A 27,810-nucleotide genomic window follows, 5' to 3' on the forward strand; every position below is an offset into this window, starting at 1 on the left:
CTAGTTTGTGCATTATGCCGGCATACTCTCAAAGATGTAAATACCTCCGACTATGTAAAAAAAAAAAAAAAGCGACATTTATGGGAAGCCAGTAGTAATTTAGTAGATGAGACTAAGCTCTGATTAGTGCGTTCCTTGTTAAAATAATTATGAAAGATTAGAATTGACAAAGTGTTAGTAACAGCCTCCATCAAACTGTGGAGTGTTTCTGTTTGAAGAGGCGGACATGACTTGCTGTTTTCAGGGGCGGTACCATGGCAACATGGAGGAGGACGGCAAACTGGATTCAGCCTCCCAGGGAAGTGTGCAGGAGAAAGGAGGCCACAAAGGTAAAGAGGGGAAAGAGGGGGCAGCAGGGATCATTTTACTCTTGGTTACAGTGAAAGGGAGGGTGGGTGACTGGGGCCCCCCGCCCGCCACCCCCGAGGGCAGGCAGGCCTTAAGTGTATTCCCTTAAGTCCAGTGAGGTTCTGGTTGAGTTTCTCTCAGGGATCAGGATTTTGTGTGAGGGAAATGAAGTAGCTCACTTATTTGTAAATTCCTGCATAGCTGTGTTAGTATGAATGTATTGTGTTTATATATACAGCATAAACAGGGTTTTAATGCACTTATCCTTCAGGGTAAACAACGCGTGCTGCTAGTTCGAGGTTGACATTGAGTTGCCGGAGTCCCCCCCCCCCCCCCCCCAATACACACACAGACTCTGCTGGACTTCAGAGAGCGTGTTCTTCCACTTTCGCTTCGTTCGCTACAACACCGTCCATGTCTGGCCAAAGATCCATGTTTCTGCGCAGGGAGGTGAGCACCTGTACCTGCAGGTTGGAGACAGGCTCGGGGGAGGCAGCCAGGGCGGCTGTAGCCATGGTACGGTTGAGCAGAGGGTTGGGAGGGTTGCTGCTGGGGGGGTGTGTTGCCTTCCAGTACGCCTCCAGGTAATCAGCCAGGTGCTCGCAGGCGTCTTCCAGCTGGTTCTCGTCTAGTATGATGTCAAACAACTCCTGCACATGAACATGAACAGTTTTTTAGTGGTTTTACGAAACCAAAATGCTTTGTCCTGATTTAAGAGAATATAAAGTAACTATTTTATAGCTACAATGACAAAAAGCAGCACTCACAGGTGGGCACTGGGCCAACTTGTCTGCTGCAACCATCTGCACATTTAGATGTTTAGCCTGGGACTTCCCCCTGGATTTGATGAGCCTCTGGAGGACCTGCACAGACATAGCGGCACTTAGTCAACAAAAACAAACATAAATTCATGTAAATGTGCAGGTGCATATGGAAATAATGGCTGCAACTAAACATCTGTGTCAATGGGTGTTTCCCAAAGTCCAAGAATTCTTACATGTATATTTTGTGTCCAAAACTATATACAGTTTACTTTTTTAGCAAAATTATAAAAAAATAAGTATTCACATTTACATAGATGCAACAATTCTAAAATGCATGCGGCAGATATCAAATAAACCTAAACTAAATATATTGTTGAGAAATGACTTTCTAAAAAATAGATTGAAGTCAAACGCCCCCTGGGATTGTTGTTCTGAGCTCTGTGTTTACACGGGAATGACAGCACTCCCTTCCGCATGTTTATGTTTACATCAGAGGCTCACCGTTAGCTCTGCCCCCAAGGGTGGAAGAGAGACGGCCCCACCCACTCAGGGTTTGTTTGTCGACACATAATGGCGGAGTGTCATCGCAAGAAAATAACAAAAGGAGTGCCAAAAGACATTCCAAATCGAATAAAATACTCTGTTTTGTCTAATGTACTTCAAAGAAAGAAGAACTGAATCATTGTGAGGCTGCTTATCAGAGTGGTGATCAGTCCTACGAAGGGCTGCACTCAGTCAGAACATGAAAGGAGGGGTGGGGGGAGGTGGGAGGAGATGACAGGAGGGACAGAGGAAGTTTGCCACAAAAATGTTTTGTTTTGGTCTGAAGGACTGGACATCTTGTCTGATTTCTACTCCAACAGACTCAAAGAATATTATTCGCAAAAAAATTACACACACAAATGAATAAACTTTAATAATGGAGATTAGACCACTAGTGTATTTTCTGTTATCTCTTATCGTTGCACATTATCATTGCATCCTTGACTTTCAACATTGCAAAAAAATCCTAATTGAAAAAGTACAGCGGTGCATAATGCACTATTTGCATAGATTTAAATAACGTAGACTTGTTGAATTAGTTTTTTTAAATTAGTTTTTTAATGTAAGGAATCAGATCAGGTCTGTTTGCTGTTATTTAATAGAAGCAACATGGCATGTTGAATCTAATTTGTGAATGTCAGACCTCACTTCTTAATATGAATACTATGACAAAAAAAAAAAGAAGTCAGAAAGTATCAACATTGAAAGGTAAATGCTAAAACATATATGCCAACCATAAATTGTAGCAAACATGAGTTTCATTCACTAAAATCTTCAATCTAAAGCTTTCAGATCGGCTGTTGCCATACCTTTGGTGAGGCTATTTTGATATAGACAATAATGGGGGCCAGGGAGGTCTTTGCCAGTTGAGTAGGATGGTTTATAGTGTCTGCATCCAGAGCCACCAGCTGGAGGGTGCGTGCCAACTCGAAGATACGCTCGATCTCGCTCTGCACCTCAGCTGAAAGGACACAAAGAAGATTTTAATAAGGGCAAATTGAGTTAATATACGATGACCATACCAAGATCTCTCTGAGGTGATACGGCTCTGTATAACAGCCATACTACCTCTGCTTTGTGCACAAGTACATAACTGATGAGTTAGTACTTCATCATGCATGTCAGAGTTTCAGAAAAAAAAAAGTTCCAAGAGCACAAAATAGATTTGAAGTTCCATTTATGCATCGCTAAATGGAGCAGCACAGCATCCTCATTCTGTTGCAACCTCACAACATTCATAGTCCCCCTCCTGTGCTTCTGATGATTATTTTTCATTCCAAGCTGCTGAGAAAGGAGGCACTTAAGAATGAGATGCATGTGGCACTTGTAATTACTAATGACAAGGGCACAATTTCTCACCATGAAAGTAAAAGAGAAAAACAAAAATACAAACACCCCCATCAGACAAATTAAGTGGAACATTAGTTGTTGTTAGCACTTCCAGGCCCAGTAGTAATGATTCTATCATAGGGTGAACTCAACTCTGTGGACTGCTTGAGTGTTTTGTTGTCATTGTTCCTCAACAACACCCTTTAAAAGCTTTGGATTTTGGATTTCAAGCAAGCGGTTCTATATCTCTTTTTTATCCGTCTGTTGACGTGTAAAGAATGAGATAAAAACCAGAAACTAGAATGTTCCCTGCCCGTCTGGTCAAACCTCAGCGCCTCTGAGGTGTACGTGCTGCCAACCTAGCGGCTGGGAGAGATAACGAGGGCAAGGCGAGGCAATCTGCAGAGCGACGGAGGCCTGCACACAATTCAACAGCCTCCAGAGGGATGAAGGATAGAGAATTAAAGCCGGAGGCAGAAACACAGGGCCTCCACACAGTGATAAAAAACGTGAACTTTAACTTCTATAAAGAAGAAGACGGCTAGACTTCCATTAACCTCAACAAACTTCTGCAAATTGTGATTTAACTGCAGAGAGAAACTTGCCATTACTGGAGGAGAAAAAGTGCAGCTTCATTCGAGGCTATCCCCGGGTGTAAGTGCAGACGTACATAAATGGATGGCATAAATACATAGGTCATAAATGGACTTGCTCATTCCTGTCATATTTAAAAGCAGGTACCAGCCACCCTGCTGCCCTCCAATGGATCTATTTCTGCTTTGGTTTTGTGTTCCTTCTCTTTTTGTTTAAGACTAGAGGCTGTCACGTGGACGTATGAGGAACAGAGAAACTGACAGGCAAGCAGACAGGCAGACAAACGATGTATGAGCAGACGATGAATAAAGTGAGACGGAAAAAAGGGGAAGAGGAAAGGAGGACAGAGGCTTAATCGTTTTGTCACAAGGAGAGCATACGTACCCAGTACGTCTGAATCAAAAGAAGATGGTGGAGGAAGGTGGGAGAGAAGGTTGGGCATGTGGGGAGGACGGGTTGGTGAAGGGCAGAAAAAGACAGGATGAAGAAAGACAGAGGAGGCCAGATCAGAGTCAGGCAATCAGAAAAAAAGTATAAAAGGGAAAACATGACACTTTCAGGTCTTTGGATGATGTGCAATAGTACCTGTATAGTCTTATTCCTCTTCATACCCTTGAATGTGGAACTACAGTGTGTAAATTATTACATAAAAGTCATCTGTTCAAAGCTCCAATAAATGTTATTGTAATTTTTGGATCCAAATAAAAAGGCTATCTCAAGGTTGTAAGCTTAGTCCGAGTTATTTAATAACATATATATATATTTAAAAAAAAAGTGTAACCTGTTTTCATGAGTGATTAGACTATAAATGTAATTGTTATCATTTTGCAGAGAAATAGATATGTATGAATACTAATATTCTATTATTTGAGCAGATCAAATGTAAAGACAAAAACCATGAATGAATCAGTCAAATAAAGAAGAACATGTTTCTTTAAAACAATGAATACAGAAAGCAGTTTAATATGAGCCACACACAGCATCCTGCTTCTGTGTATTAATACACTGCTGAAAATAGTCCCAGCAAATACAGTAGTAGGCATACCGTCCTGTTTGAGTGACGTTTGGTAAAACTACAGTCACCAGTTGTTACCCTGTCTATCTGAAAAGGTAATAGGGAACATTCAAAGCTTTAAGGACATGAGACACAAACAGCGAAATGGGTTTAAATGGATGCAATCTAACAGGATGTGATGAACGGAGATGTTGTCTGTTGTAATTCCTCTTTTTATTGAAATATCTGTCAAACAACACACTCAGATTCAACGTGGATGTATGGTGTCTTACCCAGGCTTGAGCGGGTACTGGAGCGCTCGATGATGGTGTGTTTGCTGGGGTTGTTGAGGACGGAACGTTTGGCCAGGGAGATGTCTGCTGTTACCCGTGTGATGGATATCCTGAGACAAACACAGATCAAGCACGTCAGCCGTTACCAGCAGGTTGGTAAACAAAAACCAAAGTGGATAATAGACATTTTATTTTGTATACATTTTATTCTTACCTGCCCTCAAACTTGTGTTTCAAAAAGTCAAAAAGCGCTTTCTGCATCATATCTGTCACCTAGAAATGACACATACAAAAGGGGTAAATGACAAAAAGAAACCAGAAAGAACTTGGAGTTAACAAGAAGTTTCTGCGTACCTCATATCCTTTGAGTGACGGCCCAACTAGGATGATTGGTCTCATGGAGGGAACCACGTCATACGGAGGGACATGCTCCATCTGAGCCGGGGAAACACAGCACCAACATTAGGGTGAGTCACCTTGTCATGCTGTGAGTGAACATACACTCAGAACACACATCAGCACAAGAACCTGATGTTCCGTCACATATGAATCAACTGTGAAGTCCTCTCTGCCCTCTCGTCCTGCCCGCCTGTGAGCTCAAACACTGATGGATGAGTGAGTTTCAGACGCCCGGGTTCATTCGTTTCATTAACTTGGCTATGAATGTTGGGATGCGAAGATCAATTTCTCGCAGATTTCTCTGACTAATTAAAATGTCCATAATTAAACCTGAGTGTCAGGAGAGCTCTTAGGACTGAGCTGCTGCGTTCACACAGACGTCATTCTTCACACTCTTCTCTTGTGTTACATCAGCACTTAGTGTGAGATGTCAAGTTATTTCTGCCAGAGATGACTGGAGTGTGATTTTTAATCAAAAAAAATATTTTTCTATCAGTGGGAGTAACTTTCGGTTATTCTTAGACATTTATGTTTTTTTTTTTTCTATTAATTTTGATGAATTAGGCTGAAAATCCTGTAACTTTCAGGTTGTGTTGATTTAGACGTCCTCTGTAGACAAAGTGAGGCCTCTGATCTCTTTGCTGATTTTGTCTGGTACATGTGTAAAAAAAAAAAGCTTTTTCACAAAATAACACTATTCAATTTAAAATGCATCAACAACCTCTGCAATGGAAATTGGGAAAATAAGATCTGTTTCTGCAGCATACTGTTCATCTCTTTGTCTAACACCTACTCTGCAGAGCAGTTTCAGACATTGAAAACACTGACATAGAAGTTGATTATTTTTATGCTGGTGGTCCGTTTAGCTTTTTTTTAGCCCATGAAGAGGCATCAATATTAATTTCAGTCTTGTTTTGTTTCATAACCAGTTATAAACACTTAAAGGCATTTTTAAAGAAAATGAAAAATGGTGCCTTTTTTCGACAAAATCCTACATTTAAAATATAATTTTACAAGTTTTTCCCTGCAATTAGTTACTATTATCCTATTTCTGAAAACAAAGCACAGAGATATATACTCGAGCCTGTGGCTTTTTCTTCTGTGATTTACACTGAATATGGAGAAACCTACAACAGCTGCAGAGACTTCCATAAAACACCCACACATAAACTAAATACATACTGTAGTGCATGCACTTTAGACTTATTTGTACATTATGAATCATGAATGACTCATCCATAAGAACTCCATAAACATTTGTTCTCTTTAGAAGCATTCAGTTCTCCAGTGAGAGTGAGTGGAAAACAGCCGCCCGGCCTATATACACTCAAACACCAGTGAAATTGGAGGATTTTTCTGATCTGTTTTTTCCTCAGAGCGTGCTACACTGCTCTTGAAGCATGAGATAGAGCTGGAGTGCTCCAGTACATTACATTACATAAAGAGCACAACGACGGAAGCTCATTTCACCTCATTTGTATTCACAGTAGCTAAAAATACATATTTTAAAAGTTTCCAAATGGCTCTTGTCTCTACAGGGGCAGAGCTGGAGGCCTGAACATAACAACAGTGCTCGTTGGTTTTGAATAACAGGAGCACAGAGCAAAGTGTAGTGTGCTGAGTATCAGGGAGGAGGCTTTACCTATGATAGATCTGGATGAGAGATCAGTATTACGCTTCATTGTGCCTTATGAGGAGCAGTGTTTAAATATTGTGACTCACAGCTGTTTATTGAACAGGGCGGATATTTTGAGCTTAAAAGCTCATTGCTGAATAATTTTGGAAAATAAAGTTTTCTCGGTAAAAACATTGACTTAATGACATAAAGATGACTATTGATAGTCATGATGACATTTTTAGCCTATGTACAGAGTCAGCGGCCCTTTAATTCCCACCTCGGCCCTTTGCTGCACTCTCTTCCCTGAACATTTCCTCACTCTCTTCAGCCATCCTATCCAATACAGGCAAACAAGCTTACAAATGTCACTGACTGAATGCTTCTGAAATATCTCTAAATTAAATACTGTGATTTAATGTCACTCTATCCAGACTTTTTGTTATAAAATATGCTGTTGAGGTACTGTGGTTTATATTTGTCTCATTTACATTAAAGGTAAGGCAAATATCCTCAATAAGAAAAAAACTAAATGTAAAAAAGTAAATCATAAAATGTCTCAATGTGACGCCTGACATGAAACATTTTTGCTCTGCAGTCTCAACATGTGATTCAAATTGTGATGAAAAGCATAAAAAACTGCTGATCGTGGGATGCTGTCACTCGATGCAGCCGTCATAAAAGGAAATGAAAGCATGTCGGGATGCGTTACTGTTACACGCTGACTAACAGGGTCTCTGGTGGTCACGCACCTGCATCTGCACACTGACAGCAACGATACAAGCGCTGGGGAAATGACAGAGGAGTCGCTGTGATTTACAAACGAGGCTGTGAATATTTTAGCTCTAATGTGTGATGTGAAGTGTGGAAAGATGTGTGAAGATTTATTCTGAGGACTGATTTCTTAGCACCACGACAGGGTAAATGCAAGACAACAGAGGAGAGGGGGATAGAGAAAATGTTAAAAAGTTATTGTGTTAGTCTGACACTCACCGACTTCTGTTTCTGTTTAGCTGGGCCACCTACAGTTTCAAACCACACAAAAGCAAGAAGAAACAAAGAAAGCACAGAACAAAAGAGCACATTTAGTTATTGACAGGTTAGAACAGGGGGAGGAATCGGGGGTTGAGCTCATTATCGATCAAACCAGAGTTAACTTGTGAAAATATGAATTACATACTGTCAATTCAGACTGAAATGCAGCAGCAGCCATTTCAAAGTATATCAGTTAGTTCAACGCTTCCCCCAGCCAGTCGACAAGCACAGAAACAAACATCAAAACATATCAATATGTAACCATGGTGAGCGTTATATTCAAGAGCAAAAGGAGCAGCGGGGACAGTTCAGTTGTACGCAGTTAGTAAGGGACAGAAACGGGGAAGGAGAGATTATTTCTGAACTCAGAATAGTCGGGGACACATCTGAGAAGGAGGAGGGAAGTTGGAAACAAGGTGTCCTGATCCTCCTTGTGTTACCTTCTTAAAGAAGGGCAGGCGGTGGGCGTTGGCCTGCGGGGATGTTACGCTGCCTGACTGGCCCTTGGGGGAGCGAGGGTCACCCTGGAACTCAGGGGGCTCCTCAGAGTCCAGGTCGAGGGGGTCAACGTCAAAGGACGCAGTGGACATGTCCACGTGAGCTGATAAAGGCGGGAGGGTGGCCAGTCAAGGAATAGAGGGAGCAGAAAAGGAAGCAGAGAAGGAATACAAGAAGAAGACACGGGAAGGTGGAAATAACACAGAAGAAGAAGAGAGAAAGAAAATAGGAAAAACAAACAGGGAAGTAAGACTATGAGATGTATCTAGACAGAGGCATGGAAGAGATTGCAAATTGACATAATATGATTTCACTGAAAATAGCTTTGACCAGAGTTAAAATAGGAAAAAAAACGGCATTATTATGAAGCACAAACATGTAAATATGAAGAACGAGAAAGTGACAGGAAAGCAATAATAAAAAAAAAACATTTCAAAGTGTAAAAAGGAAACTGGAGAAAAGAAGTATGGAGTGAAAAGAAACCAAGCTGAGAGGAAAACTGAGAGGGTCAGATTCAAGTGTCTGTGTAGATTATTGGTGGTGATGCAGGTCTGATGTGAGGGAGGGGCCAACAAGGCAGGCAGGTGTTTTGAGGAAATCTTTCACGGTATCTGATAAAGTTACCAGCCAATGGGTGACAGGAAAAAAAAAGACTATCAAACAACTGCTTAATATGAAGCTAAGGCTACAACTAGCTCAGTCTAGTACAGAGCCGAGAGCTGGCCCCACCCTGCCAAACAACATAACAAAATCAGCTACTAAGCACCTCTGAAGCTCATTACTTAGCTTTTTAAATCAATCTTTTTAATTAAACTAAAATCCTAATACCGGTAGTAAAAAAGAAAATTCAGGCCCATTAAAACTGCAAACAGATGTTTTCACACCACTTTATGAATAGAGCTACTGTATTTAAGTAGGACTGAACTTCTTAAAAGTCATCTCAATAGAAACATTTCCCAAATTCATTTCCACATTCAAGTAAGTGCAATTATGTTTATGGCAGGAGTAGTTTCTATGGTTTCTCTATTTGATTAACACAAACCCGTAAAGTCTATCACAGCTGTTTATTTTTCCCATGTTTGCTCTCTGTCTCTTTTAGATATTGAGAAGCAATTCTCTGTTGTCTTGGCGATGGCAACACACACACACACACACACACACACACACACACACACACACACACACACACACACACACACACACACACACACACACACACACACACACACACACACACACACACACACACACACACACACACACACACACACACACACACACACACACACACACACACACACGCACAAACCAGACATACTTATCAAGTTTAATGAGAGTGACCAATCCTGGCTATATTTCAGTCGCGTCCTGCGCGCTAATGACAGACCTCCTAAGACCTCTCTCACTTCACACAGCGACCCACTGAGATGCACCGCTCGTGAGTCATCATTATGCTCGACTATGTAACGAGCCAATTAAAATCTTTATCTGAATAACAGGCATCTCTCTCTCTGTCTCTCTGTCTCTCTCCCGCTCTTGTCAGGAATCTACACACCCACGCAAACCCGGACAACGTCACTGCTAAGCAGGGGTTGATAGGGAGACCCCCTTGACCTCACCTGTGCCGGGTGGGGTGGGCCTACGTGTTCCCGTGGCAACATCAAGGCTGGAGCTTCCTCCAGATTTACTGTAACAGAAAACACGCAGATAAAATAACCACCGCACTTCATCATAAAAACTTTTTTTCAAATAAGAAAAATTGGAAGTTGTTTTTATCATTTACACTACTAGCAAGCGACAGTAAAGACTCCTCCTATGAGAAGACAATAATTGTCATACTTTAAGGAACTGTAATAATTTTTTAATTAAATAAACAAAGATCTTTTTAGATATATAAAACTAAAGACTCCACTATAGAGCGCAACAGTATATAAATGTTTTGTTGACATGCAGAGGATCAGTCCAGTGACTCACTGTTGTAAGTTTTACATTAACTGGTGAGTGTGACTCCGTTTAAAACTGCTTTTTAATAAAATTAGATCTTTTGTGACGCTGATGTCGAGAGAATTAATTTCATGGTTACCTTGAGCTGAGTCGGTTCTGTCTCATCCTCTGCTCCTGCAGCAGTCGAGTGTTCTCCAGTTTGACCGGGCTGGGGATAAAGCCCACCTCACAGCCTTCCTTCACCAGACGCCCAATCCACCAATCGTTGTTGTACTTCTGCACACAGGTAGAACGGGGAATGTGATGCTTCAAAGCATTAAAACAACATGTACAACTGAATTGATGTGGAGTTTTTTGTCATTTAATTCTGATACAAGATAACTGTTTGATGCTGAGACTTAAACAAAAAAGTGGGATTATCTACTCAAAGCAACCAAACTCAGATAGTTGACAAAGTGAAAGCAATACTTTTTTCTTCCAAAAATGTTTCCACGTTTGGATCACCCAATTCTGCTCGCATTGCAGCTCTTGTTAGTGCCGACTCCCACTCAAGGCCTGGCTCAAGTTTAAACAGAAGGAGACAGTGCAGTGAGTTGCAGTAAAACATGACCCCTCACTGGATTCACACCCACCATCACTGCCAATTGTTTGACGAGGCCAAACTCTAAAATCCACAGTTGCTCTTTTTTCTCCTTGCACCATCCATGAGCCTCAGTTGTTTTGTTACCTAAAGTGATTTACCACTAGTTCTGACATTTATAGTTCAGCATGAAAGTAATACCTCTTTAATGTGCAAGAAGTCTTTGGCTTCGAAAGATATGGCCATGCCCTGCACGGGAACGTCATCACTGGGGCCGGGATTGTAACCCACATTTGTCCGCACCGCAAACGCCACAGGTTTGGTCTGGAGCAGAGATAGGAAAGAGAAATATTAGAATACAGTGAGCAACTCTCCAAAAAACCCCAGCACTGAGTTTAGGGTCCCCTTGACATTGATGAAGAAGTTAACTAGCATCAAAACACTCAACTCTGATTGGGGATTATTATCAATCTCTGACCTTTGCTTTCTCGAGTGTGGCGAGGGCCTGTCTGTCGGCCTCCTTCCTCAGAGCCTCAGGGTCCTCTTCCAGGGATACATCCGAGTCCGATGGCCGGCTGGTGTAGGAGTCCGCAGAGCCCTGAAATGCAAGAGGAGTTTAGATAAAGGTACAAAAAAATGACTAAAAAGTCCTGCATCTCCATGAATCAACCAATGGTGGAACCAAAAAAAAAAAAAGGAGTAGCAAAACATTGTATTGGTAGAACTTTAAATGTCTAAACTAACCGTTTTGTTCATCTTTAGGTTATCCTGCTGTTTTTCTTTTTGCAACAAATTAACTTATCTCTAGTATGAAAGAAGGGCTGTGCATGTCATTCATACATGTAGTCAAAATGACAAGACTGCCTTGAGATGCATAACCTACATGGACACAAAAGGGGCCTTGGCCTTCATATTACATGAAAGTTGACTCTGTGTAATTTGAGGTGTAGAGGATGCACACAATAACGTGCCAACATTTCCACTGCAGCTGCAGAGAAGCCAAGTGGTTCATGTATTTTGCACAGGTACAAGACATTCAGCATGTAGGTGTGTCAAGTACAGACAGAAAATAGTGGAGAGAGGTGCAAAAAAAAAAAAAAAAGACCTGATGGCTGTTTATGATATTAGTGTGGATATAGTTCTCATGAAGAGGCAACAGTTTCCAACACATTCCCCACTCATGCTCGGTAACTTGACCCTCTTGCTGACCCTCTTCCAGACACCCATACCACAATAAAAAACCTGAGCCTCCTGTGAGGCACTGACCAGCAGTGAGTGAGGGAAGCAGCCTGAACATTTCAAATGTTTGAGTGTTCAACTTATATAACAATCCCACTTGTTCTCTTTTTCTCTTTTCTCTCTTTATTTACTGTTTTTCTCTATCTTTCTCTCTCTCTCTCTCTCTCTCTCTCACTGAGAGGCTGCCTGGCGCTTTGTAGGAGGTGCTGACAAGAATACGGACAGCTGAATGTGCTAGGCAGGAGAAGTGAGTCACTAGGTGTGGGCTTTTAAAATAGAGGTGAGAATGCACAAAGATGACATACACCATTTGTAATGAGGCATAAGAATCTTTCTCACTGCACATACAGTGAGACATCACAAATAACGCAGTCAATGAGTACAATAAATATTGCTGTAGGAGGGCTGAGAAATCTGTCCATAACAGCGCTAATAACGGAGACAATATGCACGCTCAGTTTGGTAGATACATATGTCATTGATGATTCTTGCTGCTAAAAGGATTAGTTAAAAACGGGGTTGTTTTGGAGTGAGAAAACTACAGAGCTGCATTGTGGGTCATGATGCCTCAAGCTTTTGGACAGGCAGATGAATGTGTGTAGAGTTACAGGAGGTCATTCCTTTATCATTTTAAGGAGACTTTTACATGCTCAAAGTTAAAAAAACAAAACAACAACAACAACAACTGCCTGAATTATAGGTTCTTGCTTCAAGCCTATTTTAGCTTCTTAAGTTTTGCTTTTCTTTTTTCTTGAAGTAAAAAAGAGGATTGCTCTCTCTTGGCCTTCATACTATGTATAAAACTAACATATCAGGTTTTATTTTGGCAATGGGACCTCGGTTGCACCTCACATCATCTTTATCCCCTCGTTTTATCTCAACTTGTTCATCTCCCCTCGTCTCGAGTTAAATTACCACAGTCAGGTAAGATACCATTATGATGTCCACGGTGGCCTTCTTTAAACACAACTTTTATGAAGAACTTGTAGTTGACATTAATGTCTAAATCTATGCTAGTACAGATGTTTTCTTGAGGTCAAGGACTGATCAGGACCTTGAGAAAAAATGTGTCTCATTGCAAGTGAGTTATTGCAGATGACGCGTATATCATCAATCAAAAGTTCTTTTTGGAGGCGTATGAAGTAGGTTAAACTGTTTTAAAAGACGCGTTTGTTTAAGAATTTAAAAAAAAAAAGGCCAGCAGTATTGTGCAGTATTTCTAAAGCCACTACTTGTATGATCGCCTTTCTGTTTGATGCCAGAAAAATCTTTAGGAGGGAGGCATCATTTTTTTTCGGATTTGGGAAAAAATAAAAAAAACAGCCAAAATCAACTAAACAAATGTTGATTCTAGCTCAGCCACCTGTCGTATCGTGGCACTCTGTGACATAGCAACATTAAACCAAATGTAGATGCTCCCTGTTGCCAAGGCCATGGCTACCTACTCCTCATGGCCTCAGGCATCCAGAGCCCATCCATACTTCCTGTTTCATTTAGCTCAAACACCAGCAGCGATGTGCCCGTATCCCACTCTAGTAGGAGGAATTATCCTGTGAGCGACGTGCAGCATCTAATGAGAACAACAACAGTCACCCCCACCTACCAGCTCTGAGTCATCTCCTAAATCATACAGGTGTATCCCAACAAGGAAAACCCACTAAGTGACGATTTACACACCTCGATAGTGAGCACTTGCGGATATTTTTAGAGAAAAAGAAATAGCTGTGATGACGTCTTAGACATCTCGGGACTGACCAGCTTGCTACAACAGGTCAGAAATGCAGCGAAAATGTAGAGAAAAGAATGAGTGGGAGGGAAAGGCGATGATCACTGTGTGTGTTTGTGTAAATATGTGTGTGTGATGACAAACGCTTGTGTCTGAGTCACACATGCACTTGATTCACGTCACACACACACACACACACACACACACAGAAGGAAAAGAAAAGAGTCGGTCAGGGAGAGAAGAGACTGAGAAGAAATGGTGCTTTTTGTGGACTGGAAACACGAGCCAAATCTTTACACCAAAAAAAGCAGAGTTCAAAAGAAATATTGCAGCTGAAAAACAATGACCTGTTTGCACCCCTCCCTGTTACTGTTAATCAGCCACAAGAATAACTTTACGCCTTTTCCTTTCTTCTTCCTCTTCTTCCTCTTCTTCTTCTTCTTCCATGTCAATGAGTTGTGTCTCCAATTTAGCTGCTTGCTTCACTTCACATACAGCTCTTGTTCAAAATAGCAACAGGTCACCTGATGCTAGGGCAGCCTTCCTATTGGTAGTGCCAGACTAAAGACCCCGGCAGTGTCATAGTAACTGTCTGTGCAGCTTATAACAGGCAGCCAGTGAATGCAGCATATGGAAGAAGATTTAAAAAGGAGATACAGAAATCAATAGTAAATGAAATACACTGAAGGGAAATCAGCGGTGGGGAGATTGAATAAGAGCTTTTCAAAAGGTGATCAATGAGGCATTTGTTCACGCTGTGAGACTGCAGACTGGTCAATAAGCTGCAGGATAACATGGCAATAACTAGATTGAACAAATGGTTATGGCCTTTATTTTTATTTATTTATTTATTTTTGGGGGGTGAGTGGGGGGGGGGGGGGGGGTGAACCTGGACCATCCTGGCTTATCAGTTTTAGACTAAAGAATATAAAGCACAAGGAGAATGTGTAAGAGGTGAGACTCAGGAGTTCAGGAGAACTGAACAGTTCCTCCATTCTCTGCTCCACCACACTGCCATCATGATGAATTTACACCCCTTTAGCATTGATATTGAAAAAAAATGTAGGGAGAGAAAAGAGGGCAACTGTATGTGTGTGTGTGTGTGTGTGTGTGGGGGGGGGGGGGGGGGGGGTAAATGGAATAAGGAGGGCCAGCAGAAGACAAGTGCAATAATGACAGTTAAAAAAAAACACCCTGCAGATGGGAAATAAGTAAACGGTGTTAAGATACATCGGCACCTCTGGAAATGAGATGAGAGGTCATTTAAAAAATTCAGTTGGTAGGTAGAAGGTAGATTTGCTACTAAAAGTAAGACATACGGAAAGAGAATCAAAATAACACTAGTTTCACACTCTGCCTGCTTTCTGTGGACACAAGAATAATCACTGTGTCCGCCTGCTGTTCTGACAGATAACAGGGCAGAGGGTCAAAGATTTTTATCTGCTACTGATATCAACGACAAGAAGAATCCGATCAGGCGTTGTCAGACTTCCTATTGTACGACTGATTATGATCTAATAGCTTAAGCACTCTGCAAACACCTGCCCTGATAAATAAACAGACACATATCTTCACATTCATCAACTCAGATAATGTGAAAATCCAAAAACCATAAAATATATTATATCCTTCTCCTATTTTCTTTATCAACAATCACTTCTTCTGTTGAATCCGACAATTGAGAAAAGATGAAGACAGAAAAGAGCCGCACCATGGCCAGAATGATACGAGCTCAGTGCAGCTAGGTAGGGGAACAAGACAACTGCAATAACTAAGGAGGAAAAGGGAAGTCTGTCTAACAGAACAGACAGCTCTACAAACTGAGGGAATCACAAAGGACACATTTCCTGTCTGAAGCTCGAGGCCAACGGCTGTAAAAGGCCATATTTAATTTTTTTTTTATCTCTCTTTTTTTTTCTTCCTGTCAGCAGCGTCATGGCAACCAGCTGGACAGTGTGGAGATGATTGGAAAGATGAGTCATGGCCTGATATCCCCATCTTCACAAACAAGAAAACGAGGGAGTCAAGTAACAATGTGTTCCTGAAATTCTTAATGCAACTCAGCAACAAACTTTGGCTTGAGAGATTTAAAAAAAGAATGCCACAAAGCAAGCGAAAAAGATATTATAGTCGTGAGTAGAGCTGGGTAACATTTAAAATGCTCTAATACTTGCCAACAAGACATTTAGTCAAATCAAATGAATAACATCAGGGACTTTTCTAAAATCTGATAAATCGTCAGTCATGATCTTATCAGGTATTTAGTGCCTCCTCTTAAAGGCTTGATTCTGTGGATGTCAAAAAGTAGAATTTTGGATTTATGAATAAGTAAGGTTAGGATAAACATTTTGAGCATGTTGCCAACATATTCAAACAACGAGTATAGTAGCTATTTGAAGTATTTAGAGGTGGACGTTATTTTACTCTGAAGTCATTTTTGAGCCACAGAATGATCCAACGTCATCTTCGATGCAGTGGGTTTTGAAATCTTGGTTGGACAACTTTGGCTTTAATACCGACTGGAAATGGGAATTCTTCTCTGATCATCTAAAAACAGCTGATCTGTGATCAAAACAAGTGTTATCTGCAGCCCTCAATGTATCCCTTACTTACACAGAAAAGCAAAATAAAAGTATTAAATAATCACCCAGCTCCAAAAAGAAATAGTAACATGACTTGTTTGGGACAAGGGGAAAGCAGCGAAGGAAGCCTCCTGAATCCACCATAGGGCAGGCGGTGAACATAGCATAAGAGGCGGCCGGTGGGACTGGAAGTCTAATTAAAAACACAGCGCCTTTCCAGCAGCTGTGGCCCGGCCCAAAATGGAATCGCACTTACAAGAGGGGGAGCGAAGAAAGAAGCTGCAAACCAAGAGGTAAAGTTTTACCAAGACACTTGCGGTGAGTTACATTGATTATCTCACAACACAAGAGTCTGCTGAACCTCCAAAACTTGAGATCGTCACAGAGAGACTCAAACACAAACTGTTTCAACATTAGTCGGGCGCAGCAAAAATATTTCTGGATTAATCCAGGTCCTTCTTACCATGACGGGCCTTTGAATCCTCTCAGTCCTCTCCATACCTCGTTTGCCACGCTCGCCACACCACGGCAAACCAAGGGGGCAACGCCAGAGTCCACAGACAGAGTTATGTGTGTGTGTGTGTGTGTGTGTGTGTGTGTGTGTGTGTGTGTGTGTGTGTGTGTGAGAGAGAAAGAGGCAGCTAGTGTGAGTGTGTGTCTGCCCGTTTGACAAGTGCAGAAGTGTACATGTGTATGTGTTTGTGCGTGTGTGTATGTGTGTGTGTGTGTGGGGTGTATGATGGGAGAGAAAGCCAGAAAAGAGTGGCGTATGTGTGAAACCAGGAGAGCGCTCTCTAACCTCCAACCCCTCCAGACACACACACACACACACACACACGCGCGCGCGCGCACGCAAGCCCACCCCGCCTCCACAACCCGGAGGAACGTGAACCCTCTGTAGAGGAAGGGAGCTGGGCCTGGCTGGGTGGGGGGAGGGGGTCAGGTTGCAGGACTTGTGCTACATTTGCAAACTGGGAAATATATTTAGCCCAGGCCGGGGCAGAATCAGGGACATGAACACACTGAGAACCAGAAGGAGGCTCGGTATGCAGCCGTCAGCCATTCAATGCCCTGGCTGACGTGGGAGAGGTGGCAGTGCAGTGTCCAGGGAAATCCCCCCCCCCTTACCTCGCTCTCTGTCTCTATATGTCATTCCACTCGTCCCCTCTGATCTCATTCTCCCCAGCCTCTCTCCGTCTCTTTGTCAGTCCGTGCATCTCCCAGAAAAAGGGTATCAGAGGGGAAATTAATATGGTTATGTATATGACTGGAGGTAACAGGACTAACAGGTGCCATAGCAGTGAACTAAGGACAAGAAGGGCGACAGTCACTGCTGTAACTTTTCAAAGCAACCAGACATTTGACTATCTATGCCTTATTATTATATTATCATTATATTACTAATAACTGCTTAACAGCCATTCATAATGGAAAATTCCCCTCAATAAAAATCAGTTGGGCCATCTTTAAAAAGTGGTACTGGTTGGTAGGGTGGTGCTGGTGCCGGAGGTCCAGCGTGTCCACAAGAGGGCGACCTCTGACACTATCAAAGGGGCTTCTTCACGCCTGACCTCTTCTTCCTCCCCTCTGTTAACCCCTGAATGAGAGGTGAAGGTGAAGAATAGAAGAGCCCGGAGCAGACCCACCTGCTGGACCATCAGACAGTCAGACACAGCAAGTGGGTCTCTGCTTGGATTCATCTGTCAGGACCGACAAAAGCATGGCTTGTCTCCCTTCTGCATCTCGACCCTCGAAAACCTTCCCATATGACAAGCTAGCTGAGACAGGTTGCAACCTTTGAAGAAGCAGGGGGAAAGGATGGCTGTTGGTATTCTGATGATATAAATCAAAGATTGGTCAGATCAATGTTTGATCGATATAATCTTTGGTGAAGAAAGCGAACGTTGATGAGTGTTTTTTTTTTTTTTATGCACAAAGCTTGAAAGTTTTCACACCTTGTTTCCACGTTTTACATACAGTGTCTATATCTGTAACTTGAGTTTGATATTCCAAGAAATCATCTCCAGATTGCAGCAAGGAATTTACAGAAAATGACAGAAGAGATGTGACAAATGTTTTCAGTTCGCTTCAGGAAACAAAATTAGCAAGCACTTCTTACATGCAGAATGCAAATGGTTAAAGCATCAAGCCTTACATCCTGAAAGTGTAATAAGGGCCAATAATATGGTCGCAAGAACTCTTAATTGTACTGTAAATTAATTAATTGTAATTAAATTAATTGTACTGTAAACTGCCGACATGGTCTCTTTTCTCTTCTTTTTTTACAGGGTTTCCATAATTGCCAATTCTTTGCTAACCATTTCCTGCTTCGAGCTAGTGTTTCAAATCACGTTAGTATTATTTTCTTTTTTTAAATTATATGGTTCGGTGGGGGAAAAAAATGTCCCTAGTGGACATACGAATAAACAGTTATTACAAGCTGACCTTACATTATTTAAAGCTTGCAAAATATTATTTCAGAAACATTTTTTTATTTACATTTGAACCAGTTTAAAAAAAAAATCTAATTAGCTTGTTTTGGAGAGGATTTCTCTTAAAGCTTGAACAAATACCTCACAGATACAAAGTTATGGTAAAAAGATGTAGTGTCATTGATGCATGCTTAATGTTCATATTTTAACACATTTTCAAATGATCCAGTATCTCTTGATGAAATGGGTTTATGTCTGGTGTTTTGAGTTTTTATGTAATTTGCGATAACATGTTGGTGAAGAAGTAAAAGAGAATTTTACATCATTAGTTGACATGGACCTAAAAGAACCATTAGTCTTCATGACTGCAGTTACTTTCAGTCCTCAGACTATAAAAAGGACCCTCCTTTAGTCCTCAACCTTAGAAGATCCAGCCTTTGGACGTGGACACAGCTGGGATGTGTGACAACCCTGAGGTTGAATTTATAACACTACGCTATTGTGTGTGACCATCTTTTGTTGACAGCAACATTTGCTTTCTAAAAAGGTTTATTTCCACCATATACTCCTGGACCAACAGCAGACATGGTGCCTATCTTACAGCAGACAGCCTTTACCTGTCTTTGCACAACTGAAGACCAAGTGTCTTATTGTTGAACTCGACACACAAACCAACATCGGACCAACGCACATATGCATGCACACCCACAAACAAAAAAACCCATCTAAACATCCTTTCGTTCATCTCTCCAGCCCACTGTGCTTGCAGAAGGGGGGAGATTCAGTAGACCAGGTCGCCATGGCAACCAGGCTGAGTGTACCAGCCAGCTCTACCGTTGGCTGATTGTGGCTCTCATGTATTTGTGTGTGTGTGTGTGTGTGTGTGTGTGTGTGTGTGTGTGTGTGTGTGTGTGTGTGTGTGTGTGTGCGCTCTTGCGTAGGTGTGTGTGAGACTGTAAAGCCTATACAGGGCTCTGCTTTGAGTTGTTACAGAGGAGGCTAAAAAAAGCGATATGTAGAAAAACCTACAGCGTGTCTGCATGCTGCTGTTTGCAGGATAAAAGACAGTTTTTCAAACCTAACATGGTTCCAGAGTTTAGGTTTGTGTTGAAACACACACAAGATGCTTCACTCTGTAGATACTAAAGGAGTGTTTGGATTACAAGCTGCATTTCAGCTGCTAAAAACCCTTCCACTAGCGGCCTTGATGAGTGAAATGCTGTGGAACGGCATGAGACAGGGGAGGATATATTTCTCAGGAAGTGTTAAATCATGCTAACCATGGCTAATGACTTCCTTCTACAGAGTCTAACATTATGAATCCCGACTAACCTGCAGGCCTCAGTGCAAGAGTTCTTCCTGCAAGCCGAGTCTCCGAGTTAATGAAGGACAAGGCAGTGGAAAAGGGGAAGTGTGTAGGCGAGAATGCAGCTAACCTTTAGAAACCGCAGGAGAGTTCAGCTCCCTGTGGTCACCAACAGGGAATTTTTTTTTTCTCAGGGAAAAACAGAGCTGAACAGGTAAATGTCATTCAGTGCCGGACAAATCATTTCCTCTCACAAATGAAGAGGTCAGATGGAAAAAAAACAAAACAGGGTTGGCTTTGTGAAATGTCGTGTCCAGAAAGGACTGCATCACGGGTGGAACAAGTGATGCCCCCGTCTCTTAACTCCACTAGAGGGAATTTCTCTACCATCCAAATAAAAAAGCAGCTCCTTGCCACATCCTTTATGACGTATTCATGCAATACTCCTTCTGACAGAACCAATACATGTAGGCCTATCTCCATTTACCGACAGGGTGGTGTCAAGGTCAGACAGGAGAAGACCCCAACACCTGTGAACTTACAATCACCATCAGAGCCAAGGAGGAATCTGTGCATGTGCGTTTCAGCTCCAACTCCGTCACAATAAAACAGTGTGTAGCTGTAGTCACAGAGGTTTTATTGTTGCTACCGAGATGCTATCAGAGCCATTTCACCGTGTGATATGAGTATGTGGGCTGTCTGTGACAAACAAACAGGTGTGAATGGAAAGATACAGCCTGTTTAAAAGACAAGAAAATAATGGGTTTCAATTTTTTGTTTTAAAGCGAGATCCATTTTCTTCCCATCATTGACTGCAGAAAGTCTATTACACTCGTTTTCTCTCAGCATGCTTCAGACTTTCAGCAAGAGCACCACCATAATCTTAAAATGATTGAAAAAAATCTATTTGCTCTTTAAAGTGTGCTCAGTCGTGTCACTTTATTTATATATGTGTCTAATGATAAAGCAAAGCATGCAGTGAAAGACATTTAGTCAAGTTAATTCTCCAGAGAATAAAAATGTTTCACAGGTTAGATTATAATTAAGGTAATTTTAGGAATTAGAAAATATACAATGGTAACACATGATTGGATACTTTTTAGGAAGTTGTTAAGTACTTCTCTGCTAACCCCATGTTGGGCGACATGGAATTCAAATTTGGGTCGTCTGAAATTGTTGAATAAAAAACAATAGTATTGTAAAATATATTGAACTCGTGAAGGCTACTGTGGACTAATGCTAAGACAAGAAACTTGCAGAGTCGCCGTCTGCCTGTCATCCATCATGCAGTAGACCTATTACGTGACAGAAAACGAATGATTTGAGCAAAAAGCTGAATACGGTCAAGAAAGGTGAGTGTCCACTGACTTTGATATATTTTGAACTTATTAAAACATAAACTATGTGGTTGTTAAGTTGATCAATCGAATGATGGTTTGCAGATGACTGATCTGAGATGTGTTGGGCTAATTCCAGCTTCTTCTGTAAGATGTGTTTCTGTGTCAAACATAAAGGTAACCAAGCAAGCCATCAGAATAGATCAGCAGCTGTTTGTTTCCTCTTGTGAGTGTAAATGTTTGATTTGAGAGAAAAAACTTGTCCCTAGGATGCAAACCTTGATGTGGAGCGGCTGAGTTACCAGCAAATACTAGTCCTTACATTGACCTCATTAAACTTTCATTTGAATGTTCATCTAATAAAACGGCAGGAAAGTGGAGACCCGAGTCTGGCATCTGGATTAGCAGCCTGTAGGGAGGATTAAGTGTGAAACGTTACCTGTCGGACAAAACTGTTGGAGGTGGTGTCAGAGGAGGTGCTTCCATCCGAGCGCTTAAATCGGCTCTTCCTCTTGGCGTACTTTCCCTGAAAATGGAGAGGTCCGAGGGTAGAGGGGAGGAGGATTAGGAAGGAGAGAGAAGACACCAAAAGTTCATTATTTTTAATAATCCAAATGACTTGTCTTGACACACTGTATCCTGTGTTAAAACCCTCGTTTCCTGGAGCGCACCACAGTCATTAACATTTGGCCCAGGATTTTTACAAACTGCTGAATATGATCAGGCAGTTGGACAGTAGCGGAGATGAAGCAAAGAAAACATGTCCGCGCTGTCCATGAACAACCTTCATGACTTGTCATTTTTCATGTCCTGATGCAAACTGGGACCTTGTAATCTCATTGGCAAACTCCACGCAAACAGCCTATCAGGGTTGGGTAGAGGCCACACATTGTATTATGAACCCACCCAGCTCACATCGCCATGGTTACACAATGCCGACTAATCACATTTGTTGGGAGTCAGGAGACCGGGGTTGCTTTGTTCTTCTGAGCAAAAATAGATGAAAACTGATGGTTCAGATAAGATTTACAAACAAAGCAGAAAGATTCACATGCAGAATGTGTCGCCACATTTCCAGAGCAAATTTAATACATTGATGAGCCAACACATGTGAGCATTATGTTGATCCTCTGAATGTTCTGTGATACCTTCAGGTTTCATTAAATGTTGTGCACAGTGTAGACTAAAGGCAAATGGTGCTCTCATAGGGTTTTTTTCCCCCCTTGTTTATCAAACATCACTTTAGCCTTAACAATAAAGAAGAAGTGAAGTAGCAATCTGTAAAAGGAATTGTTTTGTCCAAGCTGATTGCCAATCAACTAATCGATTAATTTTCCCAGTTTATTTATTTTTTGAAATCAACATCCTTTAAAACTCTTTGTCAGTGCAGTTGTAGGAACATTAGGGTTTTGCAATGTGTGCAGGTGTGATGTGATCATAGGCAGGTTTGAAACTCCATACACACACACAGAAACAGCTTTCATAAAGCAAACTGTATAATAATTATAACAGTGTTAACTTTATAAACACCACCCTGGTGTCTGTACAGAAGCTTGTTTTATACTTCATAGATTCAGTCTCAGTTACTCCCTTTAACATACACATGAACAACAACACCTTTCAAAGTGAATCAGCACACATTTCAAACCACACGTTCATTGTGATGGATTTCTTATCTTTAAAGTTCAATTTAATATTAACTGAGAAGGCCATTAAAAACAAATCTATATTTCTCTTTATACGTTTTTTAGACAGTGAAATAAAAATCATCAACTATCAAATGAATTTACTTGAAATGTTGTCTTGTCCTCAGATTATTTGCTCAACACAGAAATACCTCATGTTTTTGTGTTAAGACTGCATTGATCATCAGGGCTGGAGAAGTTTCAACATATTTTAGAAGTTAAAAAGCTGGTCTTTGCAGTGGTACATGTTCATATTTCTTGAGCAAGGACATTTTAAAAAATGCATTCAACTTTATTATAATAATATTAATATTATATAATATACCATAATATTGAATATTCAGTGTGAATATCTTGTATGTATTCTGTTGTCTTTGAAGGGACACTTTGGTAAATAATAGCCCCGTTTGTTTTTTATACACAGAGAAGAAAACTATACATTTGTCTTCAATTGTTCAAATCAACTATGACATATCCTCCCCGAAACAAAAATAAATACCCACAGGTGAACTTCTGTAAACATAAAGGAGTCAAAATATCTGTTCCAGGATCAGCAGGACAGAAACAGTAACAGGCTTAAAAGCATGATCCTTCCTACACTCAGTATTTCCTTGTAGCTGTCACATCCTGTACGAGCGCACTGGGCACCCTGAGACCATCAGATGAGTGATGCTGCCCTGCCTGCTTTTTAACAAACATGACCTGTTACAGCAGCTCCTGCTAGTGTGAACATAAAACCCCACAGTGTCCGAGCAAATTCCAGTGTGAAGAGATAATAGAAAAGCTCATCTGTCACTTGCACATCTCCATTTAAAGAGCTGGGAATTCAAGTGAATTCATTTTCAACCTGATGGAGCACTAAAAAAAAAAGAAAAAGAAAAAAAAATAGATGTCTCCAGCCTTGTTTTATTTTCTGCTGCTTATCAACAAGATCAAAACAATGCACAGAAAAGTTACTGTGATACAAGCTAACTATTACTGTGTAAGCAACTCCTACAGGAAGGCTTGCAGGCATTTAGTGTTAAAAAAATAGACTTAATACGTGAGAGGAAAAAATGTGCAAATGGCCTCCTTGTTAGCAAATGTTTCTTCCTACGCTGACTCAAAAAGTTGTTCAAGAATCACGACTTCACACAAAGTTGTGTTAACTTATTACAGATGCATTCTCCATGATGCTGCTTCATTTATTTTGTTTAACTTTAATCATGAAGATAGCAAACGAAGAAAAAAAAAGTTCAACATTGAAAGCAATTACTATACTAGCTACATAGAGATCCCTTTACAGTGTACTTCAGGTGATGGAGAATATTTACAGTCCTCATTGTGTACATTAACATGTATTTACTAGTGGGGTGCCAGTGGCCTATAGTGGTTCATGTGTCTGCCCCATATAAAGAGGCTGCAGTGGATCGGGTTTGATCTCTGGCCTCGTTCCTGCATTTTCTTTCCCACTCCCTCTCTCCCTGATTTCTAACACTTGTTTTCTCCCTCATTTCTGACCCTATCAACTAACCATCTCTCCAACAAAGGCATACAAATACAACTCCTTTAAAAAAATTTAAAAATAAAAACGTTTGAATGCTTTGAAGAGGACTTTGAAGTTACTCCATCACTTTTAAACCACCAAGATGAGCGGGGGGAAAGATTACAGCAAGCCAAATCATTTTGGATTACTTCATGTGCATCCAACTGTTGTTTAAGTCTGAGCGTAGATTTGACAGAAACAGACTGAGAAAATATATCAGATAGAGATCACAGTTAAGTTAAGTTTAATGCTAAAAAACCCCCCCCCAAAAAAAAAAAACATTTTTAGGTCTGTTGGATTTTCTTGTTTTGGTGACACAGCTTTCACAGGTTCACAAATACATTGAAGTCGTCTGTGTGGGTGCTGGTGGGTGTGTATGTGTAAGCATGTGTGGGGACAGGGGTCTCTATGACTGGAGCCGTGATGGGGCAAGTTCCTCTTGGCAAAGGGCAGAGAAATGCCATAGGAAGCAGGGAGGGGAGCTTTCCTGTTGGTAAACATCCTGCCAGATTATGAATATAATTAAAGAGGCTGTTGTGTTTGACTGTAGGAGAGCGTGGGGGGCTGGGGGTGGGGGGATTACAGGGTGGTAGGATGCACAATATCACAATGTAGAACCTAACCCACATCACTCTCTTTTACTCCACATTATTCTGCCTGCACATGTCCTCGCTGATCTAACGGCCATCAGCTACACAATCTTTAATCTAATCGACCCTCAGGCACTGAATTCAGATCAGCTAGTGGCAGCTCATTTCTTCTTCTGCTGTGTTATTCTGGGTAGCAAACTCCGACGTCTCCTTCTGGATGTCGTACGCTGATCCCTGCTTGTCTCACTACAGCAGAGTTAAAAATACGTATACCAGCATGACCCGCTGCAGGTCAGCATGAACTTTATATCTAATTGATCAGTGGTGCCGCACACACATGCACACCAGTTCCCGCTGCCTGTCACAAACAGGGGGTCCATCTGTTTCTCACCACGATGATCTGACTTCCAGAAACATACAGGATGAGGTGAGACTGTGCAAGCAGCATGGAGATGAAGTGGAAGGAGAATCAGGAGAGCAGAGGGGGAGGAGGAGCAGGGAGGAGTGGGAGTACAGAGGAGAGAGCTGGACTTGGCATGGTTTGAAGCGTTGGTTGTCTGTGCTGAAATGTTTCTTTCTTCTTCCCTTTTTCTAGAGAGACAATGACCGAGCTCAGTGTGGGTGTGTTTGTTCCAGATATTCTCCTCGTTTATATTTTCTTTCCATTTAAAGTGTTATGACTAAACAAGCCCACAACATCATGTCATTTCCTAAAAGCAACAGCCTATTTGTAGCTGTAAAAAAAGTGACACCGTCAAAAGCAGAGGTATACAATTGCAAATGAGGGAGAAAAATACATTGTTGTGGGTGTAGATCAAATTCTTTTGACTAAAAACGGATTTGATGTCAGACACAAGACTTTAAATACTAATACCCAAATGAAACGTTTGAAAACTTAATTCAGCATGTTATTTGTTTAATCTTGTCAAAAAAAGAGAAAATGCACCTCTTCTTCTCAAGTGATGCACATTAATCTACTAATTCAATTACAGATTAATTAAGCAAAGGCGTGGTTTCCAGAAGGATCCAATGAGCGTAAAAGACAAAAACAAGCGTTACATCATGTCCTCACATATGATGACACATGGGAGGGTTCATAAAACTAACACATTTATTGACAAGACATGTCAAGCTGAGAATGAATTAAAGAATCAAAAACCTTTCAAAAACAAAAGTGTAATGCATGTTTTCTTCCTTTAAAGGTGAGTACATTTCGGTTTGAATCGGTGCACTATGCGCGACTCAAATGCGGAACAACCTGTTAACCATCCAAAGTGAAGACGCTTCATCTTCATTAAAGTCGTTGGCATTTAAAAGGTAGGATATTTTACACCATTTTTTTTTTATTATTCTGTCTGCATATTTCTATTTCTCATTCTTACCTGTGTGTGTGGATGATGGTCGAACATGTCCATTTGGATCTCCTGGGTTGAGGTCGAAGGCGTCCTGGACATACTACTTTTCTGTACCATTGATTTAACTTTTTCAAATCTATTTTCAGTTTCGTGTGTTTATGATGGTCTCGACAGACTCATCATCTTCTTTTTTCTAGCAGGGAGGTTGATGCCGCTGATGTATCTAAGCTGGCTGATAAAATAATGGCAACAGCTGCCTCCCTCCAGCCTACAGCGTTACAAACTGGCGCACCAGGCTTTAACACGACAGTTAAATTAACGAGTTCATGTAATACCACTTCCTATCACAGCTTTCACAATAAAATCATAAATGACAAGTAATTATGTATCATAAACTGCACTGTGATAGATATTTCATTTGTCTCTACATTTATGTTTATCAATATCTTTACTTAATTTAGTTTAAGAAAATCAAAACTATGAATTTGAAAATCAACGAGTTTGTCTTAAAATAGGCTACCTATGCTGTATATGCTGTAGGCTATGATATGCATCTCCCTCGTAATGGATTGAATTTGCCTCGGGATCATTTATCAATGAAACAATCAATGAATCAATCATCTATCTATCTATCTATCTATCTATCTATCTATCTATCTATCTATCTATCTATCTATCTATCTATCTATCTATCTATCTATCTATCTATCTATTTCATGTTTCTTGTCTTGTTGTATCTCATGTTTCTTTTCGTTTTTCAAAATTGACTTACAAAATAATTCAACATATATTTGACCCTAGTGTTCGATGATACAATAAAAAGTCGATAGTAACCTAAGTTACAATAAAGGTGGCTTGTCTGCTTTCTACATGCTTTTATTTTGAAGGCAGAATGTACTCACTTCAGGCATGTTGCTGTCTTCCTTTCACTCTTGACTTCGTTTCACTCTGGTCGCTCTTCTGACTCCAGCTGGGAGCCGAGGCCCACGCCCCGCTCAATAGACCCCACCTTCACTTATCGATTGATGAGAAACAACAGAGCCGCGATGATGGAGGCTATGGACAGACTGTTGGACCAAGCCCCTGTTCCCCACGCT

The 27,810-nt window shown here is 41.0% G+C and overlaps 1 protein-coding gene across 2 annotated transcripts; it reads right to left on the minus strand.

Moving 5' to 3' along the window:
- Positions 1 to 627: 627 nt before the first annotated feature.
- On the minus strand, positions 628 to 27,016 carry LOC306837740 (voltage-dependent L-type calcium channel subunit beta-1-like). 2 transcript variants are annotated; one of them, XM_079365486.1, is made up of 13 exons: positions 26,741 to 27,016; positions 21,998 to 22,084; positions 11,415 to 11,534; positions 11,138 to 11,260; positions 10,496 to 10,632; positions 10,032 to 10,099; positions 7,873 to 7,901; positions 5,220 to 5,300; positions 5,080 to 5,138; positions 4,866 to 4,975; positions 2,465 to 2,616; positions 1,116 to 1,211; positions 628 to 998 (listed from the first exon to the last, which is right to left on the minus strand). In XM_079365486.1, the coding sequence occupies exons 1-13, from the start codon at positions 26,828 to 26,830 to the stop codon at positions 714 to 716; spliced, it is 1,437 nt and encodes a 478-aa protein (XP_079221612.1). In that variant the 5' UTR covers positions 26,831 to 27,016; the 3' UTR covers positions 628 to 713. The 2 variants fall into 2 exon arrangements, with proteins under 2 accessions (XP_079221612.1, XP_079221611.1); XM_079365485.1 differs by lacking the exon at positions 7,873 to 7,901 and adding an exon at positions 8,355 to 8,515 and having other exon boundaries at positions 711 to 998.
- Between the last annotated feature and the right edge of the window lie 794 nt (positions 27,017 to 27,810).

The sequence above is a fragment of the Symphodus melops genome (assembly GCF_947650265.1).
Source record: "Symphodus melops genome assembly, chromosome: 17".
Classification (NCBI taxonomy): Eukaryota; Metazoa; Chordata; class Actinopteri; order Labriformes; family Labridae; genus Symphodus; species Symphodus melops.

Coding starts and splice junctions, on each gene's coding strand:
- LOC306837740 (XM_079365485.1), bottom strand. CDS start 26,830: ATGGTACAGAAAAGTAGTATGTCCAGGACGCCTTCGACCTCAACCCAG. Junction 5,301..8,354: donor GCCTGCCCTTCTTTAAGAAG/GTAACACAAGGA, acceptor TCCCCGGCTCAG/ATGGAGCATGTCCCTCCGTA. Junction 4,976..5,079: donor AAACACAAGTTTGAGGGCAG/GTAAGAATAAAA, acceptor TGTTTGTCTCAG/GATATCCATCACACGGGTAA.